The 16534-nt window shown below is 39.3% G+C and overlaps 1 protein-coding gene across 1 annotated transcript in view; it reads left to right on the top strand.

Annotated features, from left to right (window-relative positions):
• LOC131971659 (probable phospholipid-transporting ATPase IIA) overlaps window positions 1–6928 on the top strand; it is a 37859-nt gene extending 30931 nt beyond the window's left edge. The window contains exons 24-28 of the mRNA XM_059333192.1: window positions 486–550; window positions 789–897; window positions 998–1055; window positions 2175–2378; window positions 5121–6928. Of these exons, the coding sequence (XP_059189175.1) occupies window positions 486–550; window positions 789–897; window positions 998–1055; window positions 2175–2378; window positions 5121–5257 (573 nt within the window). The 3' untranslated portion in view covers window positions 5258–6928. The remainder of the gene's footprint in view (window positions 1–485; window positions 551–788; window positions 898–997; window positions 1056–2174; window positions 2379–5120) is intronic.
• The last annotated feature ends 9606 nt before the right edge of the window (window positions 6929–16534 follow it).

Below are 16534 nucleotides of genomic sequence, written 5' to 3'. Positions count from 1 at the left end.
AGCCCCCGCCATGGAGGGACAGCCCATGACTCACTGCATCATGGATTTTGGGGTTTTAGGGGGGCCCTCCTCCGCATGTCTCACATTAACACCAACCACAGCCGCAGCTGTGACCTATCTGGTTCGGGGCTGACTGGTTGACAGGACAATATTGGTAACATCCTGATGTGTAAGACACATGCTACAACTAGTCAGTGAAGTTTGATTTGCTCCGGCAGTAGCGATGCGGTAGAATGACGATTAATGATGTGTTGCATTTTATGTGTGGGATTTAGCTCTTTGATTAGTCCAAGTGTGGTTACTCTGTGCTTTGTGTTGCCAGATTCATGCAGTATTTTTAATTTCCTTTTCTTTCTCTCATGTAAACTGACTTTTGGAAAGTGATGGCTCTGATTTCTTCCATTATTTTCTTTTATGCCATTTGAGTTTTGATTTGAAAAGAAAAGTGACTGACTTTCTCCTTTCTTCTTTTTCCTCTTCCCTAGGCGGTCTTCTCCTCCGTTTTCTACTTTGCTTCCATACAACTCTACCAAGGATTCTTGACTATTGGGTGAGATACAAACTGTGTGTGGCTATGACTTATCAAGAGAGCATTTGGCCGCCTCGTCTCCCTGGCATTTCCTCTGTGTTAAAGCACTGTTGAAATGCGAGAAGGGGAAAATATGAAAGTCTTCAGTGGACTGATGCACTACACTACTGAATCTAACAATGAGATGTGTGAAACTTCTTGTCTGTGTGTCATTTTAACTGGAGAGTATTCCTCACACTGAGGAATTGGTCTGTTTCAGCTACTCTACTATCTACACCATGTTCCCCGTCTTCTCCCTGGTGTTGGACAAAGATGTTAAGTCAGAGGTTGCCATGCTGTACCCAGAATTATACAAAGATCTCTTGAAGGTATTTGATGAATGACTGCAACAGTGCAGCAAAGTATAATTTCCAGAAATAGTATGGAAAATGGTAAAATGATGTCTTGTTCGACTGTTTTGTTTCACAGGGCCGACCACTATCTTTCAAGACATTTCTAATATGGGTCCTAATAAGCATCTATCAAGGTAAGCAACAGTTTGTACAAACTGCTGATAATCAGAGTGAATAACTGCAGCTGTTGGAGAGAGATATCCTCAAAGCCTGAAATAAATCACAATACACAGTGTTGCACCTACAGTGCAAACATACCGAATCATAGAGGCATTACTAAACTGAAAGCAACTAAAAGAGTCAGCAGTCATGACATTGGAGCAGTCAAACAGAAGGCTTCACATTAGGCTGAAGATTAACAGACAAATCAAATCCTGACAAAAACAGCAGGTGTCATACTAGGGATGCAGCAATCTGATATTCAGTTTCGGTAACTGGCAGATATTGGCCAAAATCACTATATTATTATAGTGTATATTATCTGAACCGATCCATAAGGTGAAACTATTACTTAGATGCTTCATTAAACTTTTGCCGACCTGCTGTAGAGAAAGGTGAGTAGCATGTGTCACATGAACAGTTAGTGTGATATGAAGCATGATATTTTAGATGGCCAGGCTAAGCAAAGTGGATTTTTAAACAGCTTAGTTTTTTAAAGGAAAAAAGAATCGGATTGGTATCGGCAGATACTTTAGGTTGCTGTTTCCAAGCAATCATTTCCAAACCAGTCCATCTTGGTATGATTTTCTCACACTTTCTTCCTTTTTTATTTTAGATAAAAGGTTGGTCAGGAGGAGTTAAAGAGATAACCTTCTCCCTTTACACTGCATGACGAACCACATCTGACAAACCTGAAATTCAGTCGTGGTGTTCATCAATTGGATCAGAAATAAACTCAAATTGTACAGTGTATGCCCCCATTTTCTGTAGTCAATGGAGCTTTCCTATAGCTTACACTGAATACATGACTCAGCTACTGCATCAGCTATTGAAATAGATTGTTTTGAATGAATTCATTAACCGATTAGAGATGAAAGGCAAAGTATAAAACTTGATATTTCTTGTCTTTATAACTGTTTCAGGTCTCTGAAGTTCTGATACTACAGGATAAATTACTCTTCATTTGTTTAGTTTTTCGGACTTAACATGTAAACTGTAACACAAGATCATAGATTACATCTTTAATTATTGCTGTTAATTCCTTGTCAAGTGTTTCACTCATTCTCAGGTTGTGCATTCTTCTAACTCCACAGGGAGCATCATCATGTATGGAGCAATGCTGCTCTTCGAGTCAGAGTTCGTCCATATTGTCGCCATTTCCTTCACCTCTCTCATCCTGACGGAGCTGCTGATGGTGGCCCTGACCATTCAGACATGGCACTGGCTCATGATTGTCGGCGAGCTCCTGAGCTTGTCCTGCTACATCGCCTCGCTCGTCTTCCTGCACGAGTTCATAGGTGAATGAGCACAAACACATACTTGAACTCATATTTCACTCACAGAGAAGGTGACTCTGAGCCTGTAGCAGTGTATTTAATTAAGAAAACAAATGCAGAGTTCATTCGTTACACATGCAGCCTGATCGATGTTGTTGTGCTTTAGCTGACCTTGAAATAGTGCGTCAGCATTCACCTTATTCATATTATGCCTCTGGTGTACTATTAGCTGTGGTATGCTGGATATGAGGAAGGCTAAAGGTGAGCGTATTGACAAAGTGTCCTAGTGTTGATGAAGCTCAGGCAAGCCATAACATCAAAGAGGAAATGCCAACAGTCCTGTTAGTTTCCTGTGGACAGCCAAGGTTCATGTGTTTACCTCACTGAAGGTGTGTATGGCAGGAAACACTCGCCACAATGATAATCCTCTACCTTGTGTTAGATAGAAACATTCAAAGCCATTAAAATACTGAAACATAAACAACTTTTATAGCAGATTGTCTGTGTTTATATTACTCTATTATAGCCTGCATGTTGTCAGGCTATCGGACTAAAAAGTAAGCCAATTTTAGTTGCGCCACATTAAGACTCGTGACTTATACAATACGCTAACCGAGAGCTTTCCAAGCCTTTATTTTCAGCTTTATGTGGGGTGTGGAGTTCCATTTTCAGCCTCCAATCTCAACCACTGAGGAGCATGACTGGCATGTGGTCAAGTTTACCCTTTTTGGACACTTTTCCTCCCCCTTGAAGTCTGACTGGAATAGATTTTAAAGGCTATTCTTCTGTTGTATGTGCAGTTTACACGTTTAATTGAGCATTTTGCAGCAAAATTAGATTGGAACTGTATAGGTTCCCTTTACTGTCTCCTGCATTCAATGATTGATATAGTTACAACAAAGCACTTTGTCAAGAACTGCTGAAAGAAATTATATTTTGCCTAATGCTAACTTTTAACAAGGACAGTGTATACCAGAGGTTTACTGTGTAAGGTGAAAAAGACAGGTTAGTAATTGCTGTTTGGACCATCAGCGGCGGCTCTGACACACAGCTAATCGCCCGTTTGCCATAATATGTCTCAACGTTTGTACTCATTCTCTGAGTCATTACTTTTTAAACCCACAGACATACACATATTTACAGATTCAGTGTGACATATACTTTCCGATGTCCAAATAAACTGCCATAAATGTGCTTGAAAGTCATGGAAAAATTGTTGTTTGAGGGGGAGTCCACAGTATCATACCTACATTTCACATGACTTGGTTATTTCACAAGAAATGTGTTTAAAATTATCATCCATCAAAAAATAAAGTGGAAAAAAAACACCTTTTTTATTTTAAAAATCGTGAAAGCTGGGGAAGTTTTCTGGAAAAGGCAAAACAAACCAACGAAAAAACCTGGCAAAATTTGAAAATATGCCCTCCTCTTGCAGATCTCTTCTCTGTCATGTGCTTCATAGTCACATAAACATGAACTTGAATTATCCGCAGCTGTTTAGAAACGACTTAGAGACTGGTCTCTGTCTCAACAACTCTGGTTACTGATCGCATTAACAAAAGTCTTTGTCGAAAAGGAGAGGCGACCACGCCCACTTAGGAGACAGGAAGTGTATACGATTCGGCCAAACCTAATACGCCATCTCCCATCTATCCAGTATCTTTGACTACAGCTAGCAGAAGACTAAACTATGAGTAACGGCTCGTTAAGAAGAGTAAGAACTAGTCGAAGCGGCACAGTCCTCCTACAGCAGTCTTTCCCAGCTGCAGAGGCAGTTAACAGTTAACTCTGTAGCAGTACAGTGTGTATGTGCTGCTCCTGCAGGAGATGTTCAGTTAGCGATCTCTGTTTACAACAAGCACCAGACACTGTGCACACACTAAAAAGTGTTCCTATTGTTTGTTTAAAAGTAGTGCAATAAAAATACAGATATTTTCCCTAACATGATGAATAATCGTGATTACAATATTGATCAAAATAATCGTCATTATCATTTTGGACATAATCATGCAGCCCTAAATGCCAGACTCTTATAAGTCAGTCTTTCCCTTTTTTGGGTTGCTTTGCAGTGAAGACAGTTGTTGCCATTTGCCAATGCTGGAATTAGGGCTGGGCGATATATCGATATAAAAAATATATAGATTAATTTTTAAATGTGATATGGAATTAGACCATATGGCATATATCAATATAGTTCTTTTTTTTTCTTTCTTTATATATATATATATATATATAAATGCTGCCCTCACTAGGGTTTGTCATATTTAGTTCTTTTGTAATGTCCGTTATTCTTTTCTCATATAAATATATTTATTTCAGAAAGAGATTGGCCTACTTTAATTTTATAGGCTGTTTTTATTCAAGATATTTTTTTTTTTTAAATGTGCACTTTATGGAGCTTTGATTTAAAAAAGGTACTCCTGTTGTTAAACACGAACATTTATGTTCACTTAAATAAACGGTTTCAATAAAACTACTTGTGACATTTGCTCTCACTTTGCCATAACAATATTGGGATATATATCGTATATCGATATTCAGCCTAAATATATTGGGATATGACTTTTGTTCCATATTGCCAAACCCTAGCTAGAATAACAACTTTTTCTGCAGGATTTTCCACTAATAAATAAGACTTTCACCATCTGAAGAAATGCTTTATCTCAAAAACAATACTGCCCACTCCAGCTTTAAATGTTGCTTAGAGATGTATGTCTGTATTGTATGACTTGATTCTGATCTTTGCCTCTCTGTCCACACCAGATGTTTACTTCATCACCACACTATCGTTCCTGTGGAAGGTGATCGTCATCACGTTGGTGAGCTGTCTGCCTCTTTACATCCTCAAGTACCTACGCAAACGCTTCTCCCCACCCAACTACTCCAAGCTGACCTCCTAAAGACTGAGATGAGCCTCCGGCCCCCATTTACTGCAGGAGATCAGAGAGGCATCGCTCTTCATCCAGCTGAGAATCAGACATGGAATCATCCCCTTTAATTTGTTCATGGACAGTTTTGTCAGGGACAGGCCGTTTACTGAGAGTTTGTGTTAAAAAAGCACTGTTACTTGTTACACGTGTTTGATGCAAAGACTAACTGATGGTTTCTCTTATGTGGAGAACATCTGCAGTGAATTGTAGGTTGAGTTAATCAATCTATTTATGATCAGCTGTCAGAATAATGAACATCAAAGTGTCCTGAACAGATATGTGAATATGTAATGTAAAAACAAGCAGCTATAAATTAAGGCACATAATCAGTTCAGTAAATTATGCAGATCCAGTTTGTCTTATAATATCAGAAATCATATCAAGGAAAGTAACTGGAAAAGTTGGATGTCTGTGGATTTGAGCTGGAAAACTATTTTTCTCTCATTTCCACTGTTTACATCTGAAATAAAAATAAAGCCGTTTTTATCGTTTGACACTAAAATTGACGTAGCATTCTCACTCAGGACTTGATTCACGCTCTCCTTACACAGTAATCTCTAAATGGAGTTTGAGAATTATATGGTAAAAAAAAAAAAGTTTACTGGCTAGACTTTGCATAAAAAACACGTCTGCAAGTTTGTGTTTTTGTTTATGCGTCACCGCGATGCTACAGCCCGACACGACGGAGGTGGTGCGGTTGGGGTTTTTTTTAGCATGACCCATGATGTCTGATGTTAAATCTGTCTCTGTCTCTTTGTATGGACCCTGAGTTGTTAGTGTTTGTGGAGCGTGGTCAAAACAGCCACAAAGGAGTGTTGGTTATTTGCAGCCGAAAACCTTCCGCCGGGGCTCCTGATGGGCTGTGCGTCCGCAGGGGGAATGTGCAGCCTCTCATGTGGCCGCTCTGCCAGCCAGCACCGGCCACGCTTCAGCATTGCATGATGACTCACTGTAACAGTGACCTAAAGCCATAACTGAAAATACCCCAGTGTCCGGCATCCAGCTGCCCCCTTTTTCATGCCGTCTAATCCAGGGCCCCCTCACTTCTCACTTCTACTAACCTCCACAGTTCAGCTGTGAAAGAAAAGGGATCAAATCTTTCCACAGTTAAATACAATGTGAATATTGTCAATAAGTATTACTACTGCACATTGAGAGAGAAAAAAAACATGGTACTACACTCATCATATTTCATAGCACTGGTGGTGTGATGGAAGGGATCCTGTAAATAAACAGCAACTAACAAAATAACATGACTTCACAGTCACTTCTTTTAAATTACTTCAAAAAAGTGTTTTAATTTTGTTGTAAAAGGGGAAAAAAGTCGAAGAATCTTAATGTGTCAAACCGAGCGTCCAGGGTGCCAAAAGTAATCATTTAAAATGTTAATCTTCACAGAGTTCAGTTAAGCTGTTTGCACATCATTTTGTTTTGTACAACTGATTATTATATTTTTATGTTGCAATAATATTGCAAAATCATGCTAAAATGATTTAGTTGCTTGTAAATAACCAGTTTTTTTCTTATTTATTAACATGTTTTATTTAACGGTGTTGATTGCACTCAAATGAGTTGAACAAAAAGGGAGAAGTGTATTGATGTCAATGTTGTGATGATGATTAATAAATCTTGTTTTCTTTTCTTGTGCCATTTATTTATTGTGTGACAATTTAAAAAAGGCTTCATATCCAGACAGCTTTAAGGATAAGGCTGTTGTTATTTTATATTTTTCCTATCGCCCACAAATCTCGGGGAAAAAACAAAAATATGTTATTCTGACTCTGTCCTAAGGCACAGAGCCGCAAGCCAATTCATTAAGAGCAGGTTATAAATGCATTGTTTTTATGTAAAATATTTTCCCCATTTTCATGAACATGATATGTGGAGGGAATTTCCTCAAATTTGGCCTTGGACTCGAGGATGAGTACATTAGAATTTGGTCGTTAAAGGTCACTGTGACCTCACAAAACATCAGGTGGCAATAACTCACCAAACTACACCAATTATGCAAAGATTTCACACAAATCTCAAATAGGATGAGATCATATAGAGGGATGATACTTGATATCCAAAAGCTCAAAAGAAAACTTGAAATAATGTTCTGCAAAAAAACTTTCTGGCTGTTATTCAGGTTATTCCCTGTTAAAAAAAGTGTGTGAACCATGCACATTTGGCAAAACAAATACAATTAATATGTCTATATTTACGTCTTCACCTAAATATAATATGAGTCTGGACAGACATGGATGTAAACTGCAACTCAACTGGTTGGTGGAGGCATCCAAAATCTAAATTTCAGGAAAAGACAAAATTTGTTATTCTGTTCTTGTACTTTCTGATTTTCCTGTCTTATCTGTAACACTCAAACAATTTTGTTCAAGAAGAAAATCTGTAAAAGCAGGTTACAAATATATTTTTTTATTTTTTAATAACTGAAGTAAATACTGCACTTGTTGGGGACTATTTTAAGCAGCAGGAGGGTGTATAAACTACAGTGTGTGTGTTTGTGGTAAACACGGAACATGTTACCCAGTGCAACAATGCTGCTTACTATGTTTGTTGATAGTTGGTAGATAAAAATGCGGTTTTATAAAATATTTATGAGCCGTATCAGATTTTGGATATAGATGCAGCACGTCTCAGTAGAGTCAATTTAATTTTCTTTTTATAGGATTTATAAATGTACCCACTGATTTTATATAAGCCCATGTGATTGGTATTATGAGATTTTTGAGTATTTTAAGCACTTTGACGTAATTTGGTGAAACACATAACCACAAAATGTAATAACGGTGCTTTATGTGGCTTAATGACCTTTTCATGAATTATAAAAGTGGAACCAATTGAGCTTGTAGTGTTGGCTAACATGACTTTGCAGCCGCAAATTAAGTCAAAATTAAATTAAAAGTGAGGTTGCCCTGAAATGCGGCCGTAAAAAAAATAAAAATAATTAAAGAAAAACATTTGTGAATGAAACAAACTGTAATACTTTCCTTTTCCCAGGGCATTCCCAATGAATGGAAACTGAAATTGAAACTCATCCGCTGTTTGTATGCAAAAACAATTATAGTTATTATGGTTGTGTTCCACTGTAGTCCAGTTTCTGATGAGGTGTGAGTTACACTGAGCATGCTGTGCAGGCAGCTTGTTTTAGGGGCCTGGGTGTTTGGTGCACTCTCACCAGAGGAGGGAGTCCCAGATGCCTTGAGATGTGTTTTCACTCTCTTCTACTCATGGTTACATCCTAAATGTCTCAGGTTGACCATAGAACTTGACTTAAGGAATCAAAAACGCAAAGTAACACAAATGTGACTTCACAAGAAATGAACAAACTCTTTATAAAGTCTTTAAAACTCTACAGAAAACATTTCTGACAAACGCTTGGTTTGAATTTTAGTTTTTAGAAGGAACGTTAATTATCCGTTCAGGTTACAAGGTATAAAGTGTTGAAGCTTACATGGCGTTTCAGCCCAGAGATGGTTTTAGTTGGACTAGATTCTCAGCCATAAAACCTTTTCCTTTTTTTAACATGTAGCCAAGCACCTCAGTGCTGCATGTTCAAATTAAAACCCCAGTGTATGTCCAACTTTTTTTTTCTTGTTCCATTGCCCCAAATACGCAAGTTATACCATTAAAAGAAACCATTTAACTTAATCAGTCCCATGAAAACTGAAATTCCACTCCAGAATCAACAAAGCTGCCTGCTAACCTTAACATTCGTGGTCTTTCCCTCCTCTCTCCAGGCCAACTACGGAGCCCCCGCTGGTCCACTGCCACATCCACAATCCAATCAGAGTCAAAGTAAGTTTTGAAATTTACTTTTGCATTTTACAAGGTTTGGATTGTCAGGCTTTAAAAAAAGGGGGGTAGCTTAGGGCTGTTACGTAACATATCCAGGCTAATTATCACAAGGTCGGTGCATTTTATCTTTGGCACTTCAAGACAGGAATTTGTTTCCAGCTTGGAAACATCTTACACGCTGCTCCCAGTGGAACAGTGTGAGAGAGAGAGAAAGAGAGAGGGAGAGAGGGACTATCATGAATGTGCTGAAGAGAGTATACCACAAACTGTCACAGTGTCCTGACTGGAGCACTTAATACAAATGATAGCATGGAACCATGTGGGATCCATATCCATCCTTCAGGCCAGGGCAACCACATCAACGAGGTCGCTGCTGGGCCTCGGCCAGTTTCCTGGAGAGAACCCTGAACTGCTGCTGCACAGTTTGGGCCCAAGGTCAGCTGTTCCTCCTGTGTCACATCTGATTGGTTAACCCCTTAATATTCAATCATTTAGGGGGAGATAGCAGGTCAACAGTAGATACCACACAGAAGTGGTTTGTCAAGTTGTTCTAGTAATTAATCTGAAATAAATATGAGTTAATTGATCAATGTATTTATTGATTCAAGTTATTAAAGTGTATAAAATATTTTAACATTATGATGGGAGAATAAGAAGGCCATTCAATTATGTTTCATAAGTTGTTGCAGAAACTTTTGGGTTGATTTGGTGCTAAATTTAACCATTTTGTATCACTCAAGAATTCATAAAAAGGTCAAAACTTCCTCAAAAGTACCAGATAAAGAGACCAAGACCTTGAGGAAAACCATAGACAAATTCATTGTATTTTTCTGAGATTGGATGGCACGAGAAAAGCTACAACTCTTCTCTAGGTCTCTAGTTTGTGGTTGTAAAGTTTCATGAGGCTGTGATTATCCTAGAGGTCACAGCAGCTCATTTTATACAGTGAGGTCAAGTTTCAAGAAAGATTCTCACTACATTGAAATAGCTACTAAAATCACACATGAAAAAAATGATCAATGGACCTGCGCTTTTCGACCACTCAAAGCTTTACACTACAGACTGCGCTCATTCACCCTTTCACATACACATTCATACTGGTGGCAGAGGTTATCCTAAACGGTGCCACCTGCCACCATTGGGAATTCATTCACACACCGATGAACGCAGCACCGGGAGCAATTTGGCCTCAGTATCTTGCTTAAGGACACTTCAACATGTAGGCTGCCATGGTCAGGGATCGAACCACCAACCCTCCGATCAGTCAGTGTCCGCTCTACCAACTGAGCCACAGCCGCCCCTATACAAGTGGCCTCATTGAATTCACAATAGTCTCAGCTTTCCAGTGATACAAAATGTATGCAATTCACAGACCGTTTAGGGATCCCAGTATGTATCCAAATACAAGGATGGGTGAAAATAATAAATATAAAGTAATTTGTAAAGCATAAGAAAAACTGCTTGGTTTCTGCCCCAAAAGTGTCTGTAAAAGGGAGACTTCTGGGTGCCCATAGAGCCCATTGTTTCTTCAGAAATATCTTAAGGTCAGAGGTCAAGGGACACCTTTAAAAAATAACCATGTCAGTTATTCCCTTACACTACAGGGTTAAAGGCCTAATGAACTTACAATAAGTCTGATTTGCATACTTCTCCAAGAATTATTCACCACATTAAAGTTGTCTGCTTAGAAGCAGTGAGCTGTTTTGAAATAACAGAAACCCTTGATGGATGACACCAAATAATGAGCAAGCTTGTGCAGATGAATTGTTTACTACACCCTGTTATGGCTCTGTGTAAACACTGGATTTTGGCAATGACAGGCCCCTCACAGAAACATCCCAAAGCACGAACACACACACCCTCCTCTGGCACTATTTATAGCTGTGTGGGTCTGGAATGCTTTGATTTGTCTTAGCACCCATGACTGTTAAAGAAGGGATGCAGATGTGTTTCCCTGCCTCTCCCTGTGATCTCTGATGACACTGCTTAATGCTTCCCAAAACAACCGAACAAACCCGCCCGCATCACTTTAAGACTGGCCGGATTAAAAACATATTTTAAACAGTGCAACAAGTGATTAATTGTGATTGTTGGGACCGAAAATACAGTCAGTTGTTGTCATGAATGAAGTCGCAATGGGAAGAGTGAGCTTTTCTCTCAGCTGAAGCGCTGAATAAGTTTACTCCACTTTGTTTTGACGACCACATGTTGACTCTCATGCATCTATATTGTGTTGATAATAGACACAGAGATGCTAAAGTTATGAAATATTGTAGGATGGAATCGGAAACCTGGACAAGACAGAAAATAGTGCCGACAGGGGGGTGATATTGTTTCATGGGATTTCATAACGCTGCGCTCTAAAGGGAAAAATCCATGAGGTAGCACATCACTTTTCCACTGGACTTAAGACACTTGAATTCTTTCTACAAACATTCAAGTATCGATCAGAATCCTCTTACATAACGAGCCGGTTCCATCTAGCCTGGATGTATATAGTTTCCATGTTGATGGAACATATTAGTTCATTCGTACAATTCAGAAAAAAAGATGGAAAATGTTTTCCAGGGATCTCAAGTTGTGGCAGGAAGGAAATATGATTCCTTATTGCACAATGACATGCCAGCACTGCCCCGACTGAAATCCTCTCAGCAGCTGCAGTGCTGCTCAGCTAACACCTATTCATAATAATCAATCACACCCTCATTTTAATTCTATACTGCTTCATTAAAAGCTCATAAGAAATTGCTGAATTATGTGCTTTATTTCATTTAAAACAGGATGTTTTTAAATCCACTGAAGTACATTTGCGTATTACTTCACAATAGTGTTTCATTCTCAATAAAGTAGGAGACATCTTCAGCAGTTTTAAAAACTTAAAAATATATATATGTATTTGCATTTGAATATAATCTGGATCTCTAATGAGGGAGGAGGAGTAGAAATGCTTTTAATCTTAATTTTTCATTTTATGAGAGTTCAAGATTTAAAGAAAAAGGTTGACATTTTGGGAAAGCACTTATTATATGATCAAATATGAATCAATATTCCCATACTAAGTTGCCTACTTCTCACCTCAGATTAATGTGAGTAAGTTTATGTTTTTCCTGTGTGAAAACGGACCAAGCACTGCCACAACTTGCACGTCACTCAGCGCTGCATCAAACGTTTCATTTATCTGATTCCTCTGACTTTTCATCCAGTTCTAAGCCACATTTTTGATAAACTTTTTAGATCTTTTTCTTTTTTTATTACACCTTTAAGCCAGATGAAGGATTTTAGCTATCAGGCGTCTGGATCCTTCAATATCAGAGAAACAAGCTGAGCAAACGCAAGTGGCAGCTGTCCCCCAGACAGCATTAAAAAAAACACGGATGTTAACATAAAATTGCTTTATTTAGTGTTTTTGCCCCTTTTAATCACCAGGTCTATTTGTTTTGGAGAGGATGACACGTGTGGATAATTCGGCTCCAAGTAAAAACCTCCCGGATGATAAAAAATTGAATGAATCCTAACTGCAGTGTTGGAAATTGTGGTGAAAACAACTCCCATGATGCGACATCACTTCATGATGACACCAAACTCCTTTTATTATGGTTTTGATTGAGAACTCCCCAATGGCAGAAAATGACATGTTGTGAGTTTAAAGTGCATTATTTCTTAAAGTAAGAAGACATATTCGGACAGGTGGGCGTGCCCAATGCATGCTGGGATGGAACCTTGCCCCCACAACTCCAAATGGGATAAGCACCGAGAAAATAGATACTTTACTCCAAATATTATCAAGTTTAATGAAAGTTAATGCAAAGTAGAAACATAGAATGTCCCTGGCATATAAGAGAGCAGATCAAAAGACCCAAATGGAGGCTAAAAGTCCACACTTCTCCGTGCCCCCTGAATTTCCTTGGAAAGATTTCCATGAGACACGATACAATGTACCATTTCCATATCAAAGTTCCACTGCTTGGATTTAAAAGCTCAATCACACATGTTACACTTGGAAAACTGAAAGAGGGCAATGCTCTAACCCAGACAACTCTACCTCAGTGAGCTGTTTTTACAGTGATGGAAAATACTGCATGAACTCGGAAAAAGTGGGCTCTCTGAGAAAAAAAAAGAGAGACGGAAGTGCTAACTCGGCCGTCTGGACACAGGCGGTTTTCCTTTCTTAAGCGTGTGCCATATTCATTTACTCATTCATAATTTGAGTTGCATAAGAGTTCCGTAACAGTGGAGGAATTTACATCTGGTAGGCAAGGCTGCTGGATGGTTACCCCCTAAAGGAAAGGCTACGGCCGCTGTGGTTTACAGACTCATTGCAGTCACCTTGTTCACCCAGCAGTCTAGCGCAGGCTCCCTCACTCAGACTAATCCGTGTCTCAATCCAAAACAGATCCTCTGATTACCCCCCTCCCCTCTCTCTCATGAACACACTTTTTCCTATGAATGGCCCTGAGTCTGACATGACTGATGTAAGCACTGGATCAGTCACTGAGGCTATGCAAAAGACTCAGCACATGAAATATGGTGAAGATGTTTTACTTTAGACCAAGACAAACTAAAAAAGATGTTCACTGGATTTGTATGAATGGTGTGTGTTTTGCCATTTATACCATGTCAGGGACAAAGAAATAAAAAATGACCCCATTCCCATTCTCACACTTCAATAATGTTTCTTCAATGAATCATTTGAATGCATTTTGTTAACAGTGTGGTCCTTGCTAGTGAAATGTTGCTAACCAACCTGTTCACATATTGGCAATAGAAACAATTAATACATATACATTGTTCCAATGCCAGATTTTAAGGTTGTGATATGTTCAATATGGCCTGCATATTTGAAGTATTTGAAATACACCCATTTTCTTCCTAGTTAAATTAGAAGATCAATACCACTCTAATCCATCCATTCATTTTCATCTGCTTATCCGGGGCCGGGTCGCAGGGGCAGCAAGCTAAACACAGTATTCCAGACCTCCCTCTTCCCAGCCACAACGTCGAGCTCTTCCTGGGGGCCAGGCGAAAAATATAATCCCTCCAGTGTGTCCTGGGTCTACCCCAGGGCCTCCTATCTGGTGGACAGAACACCTCTAACAGGAGGCGCCCGGGAAGCATCTTTACCAGGTGCCCGATCCACCTCAGCTGGCTCCTTTCAACGTCGAAGAGCAGCAGCTCTATTTCGATCTCCCTCCGGATGTCTGATCTCCTCACTTTATCTCTAAGGCTGAACCAAGCCGCCCTACTTTAATCCTTATGGTAAATATAGCTCCAGTCAGCAGTTTAGCCTAGCTTAGCATAAAGACTAGAAACAGGGGGAAACAGCTAGCCTGGCTCTGTCTAAAGGCACCTCTAAAGCTCACTGGAAATGTGGAAATTGGATATGTTTAAAAGGGGGAAATAGTTTTGCTTAAATCCAATCAAACATTTCGGTATTTTCTGTTTTTAATTTACATTTTGGAAGCTCTAGTGTAAGCACAGTACCGCACTAATGGCCCTAAAGCAGGCATCCATTCATGGCACAGAAACAGTAATGTATAGTTTAACTTGGCTCCTCTGGCTGGCTCATTCTACAGCTTCCTCTCCTGGGCAATATGTAAACTTGTTAAAACAGCTTCAACTAGCTGTTTCTTGACTTAAGCAAATGTATTCAGGATATATTTTACCCTGTCTGTGTGTTCTCGACGCCCTAAAAACACCTCGATTAATTACTTGTGATTGTAAAACAGTGGCAGTTTACCAAAAGCAACGATCTCCTGTATAAACTTTTTCTTTCCTGCCCCAGATGAAGCACATACACATATTTTATTCTAGTTTTAATTGCTGGATGATTTAAGTCGTTAAACCCAAAGTTTTCTTTCTTTATCTGTTTAAAAATTCAGAGGAAACCTCAACAGACGAGACGTGGCTTTGGCTTTTTTTTTTCCACCCAATTCTTGATGAGCTGACAAAGCTATTAATACACTTGACAGCACATAAACTGAGACATGACTCAGACATGTATATTGGATTTACTCACGGATTGTTTGCCAACAGTGGAGTAAGGTTGCTGTGGGATTTAAAGGCAGCGTGAGACAGTTCACCGTGAAAATGTTGTTGGCTACTGCAAATAAATCACTCTTATACAAGATGTGATTTCTGGGACTTTAAAGTGTCAATGTTTCAGTGAGACGAGGTGCTCTATGTGTTGACACACCCTCCACTACACAAGCAACTAATGAAGTTTTGTGTGGAAATTAAAAAGTGTATTTTTGTGTGTGTGTGCGACAGGAAAGTACATAAAAAAGGCTTCAGTGCATATGAATCCAAAATATCAGAATTATTTTCCCCCCCTTTGGATGCAACCTTATGTAACTTTTTATTGCAATGGAGAATTTGTCCTCATGACTACTGGGGTCAGTCTATGTAGTGGTCTTGTTCAGCTTCTTTTTTCATTTTCTTTTTTCCAGTATCAGAAGATGCTGCACATTTCCATTAGGAAATGGAAATAGCTTCTTCCCTCAATGGGAACAATGGAATTCTCTATATTCCATGTTCAAAACGTCAACAAACCATGGCCACTTGAATCTCCTCTAAACACAGAAACATTTAAAGCTGTCTGCTCTACAGTCTTTTACAAATCTGGTGAAAATCTGGACAGAAAAGTCCAGTAAAGTGTGTTAAGTAAATTTCATGTAGTGTATCCTCTTTTCTCTCTCTCCTACAGTGTCCTACAGTAATTTCTTCATCCCTACAATGAAGTTCTTGTGTGCTACTGTCTGAGAGAAGCCGCAGAAATGCCTTGGCGCAGGAGCTGGAGAGACGTCATGGATTCCTGAGTGTGGGGCTTTGCAGGAAAGCCCTGAGTCTTCGACATGGACCCGCTCCAGGTTTCCATGGCAAAGGCGCACAAACAGGAGGAAACACTGAGGGAATCCCGTTATTTTACAGCATTGGAGCATTATAAACACCCAGAGCGGGGAAGGAAGCCGCTCTTGATACAACAAGTAATCCTTATAGAGCTCTAGGAAGAGGGACTTCATACCAGAACCACTGCCGGAGCTGGTGCGGCTGCATGTTTTTTGACAAGAAAAGGAGTTTGCGCGACGCTGCTGTGTCGTAGCTTCAAGGTTTTTGAACAGAGTTTCGTCTCATCTCAACATTTTTTAACTGAAGAGAGCTTCTTCTCCTGCTATGATAATAAGCGGAAAGTAATTTTTCTTTTTTTCCCCTTTATTTTTCGCTTTTTTATTTTCTCCAGATGTTTAGAGAGACTTGGAGGCTGGCACAGTACCACACCATGAGGTCGATGGATCAAGGTACTGCTGAAGTGTTGTGATTATCTGGTAATCAAAACATTTGATTTTATAATTGATAGAGTAGTAGAGATAGAGTCTGTACTGTCATGTGTCATGTTACTAACACTTCAGATAGTTGGGATGTTGATGTTTGGGAGGAGACACGCGCGTG

Source organism: Centropristis striata, chromosome 5 (genome assembly GCF_030273125.1).
Source record: "Centropristis striata isolate RG_2023a ecotype Rhode Island chromosome 5, C.striata_1.0, whole genome shotgun sequence".
NCBI classification, from domain to species: Eukaryota; Metazoa; Chordata; class Actinopteri; order Perciformes; family Serranidae; genus Centropristis; species Centropristis striata.
Note: the sequence above shows the minus strand (reverse complement) of the source record. Positions and strands in the feature narration are given on the sequence as shown.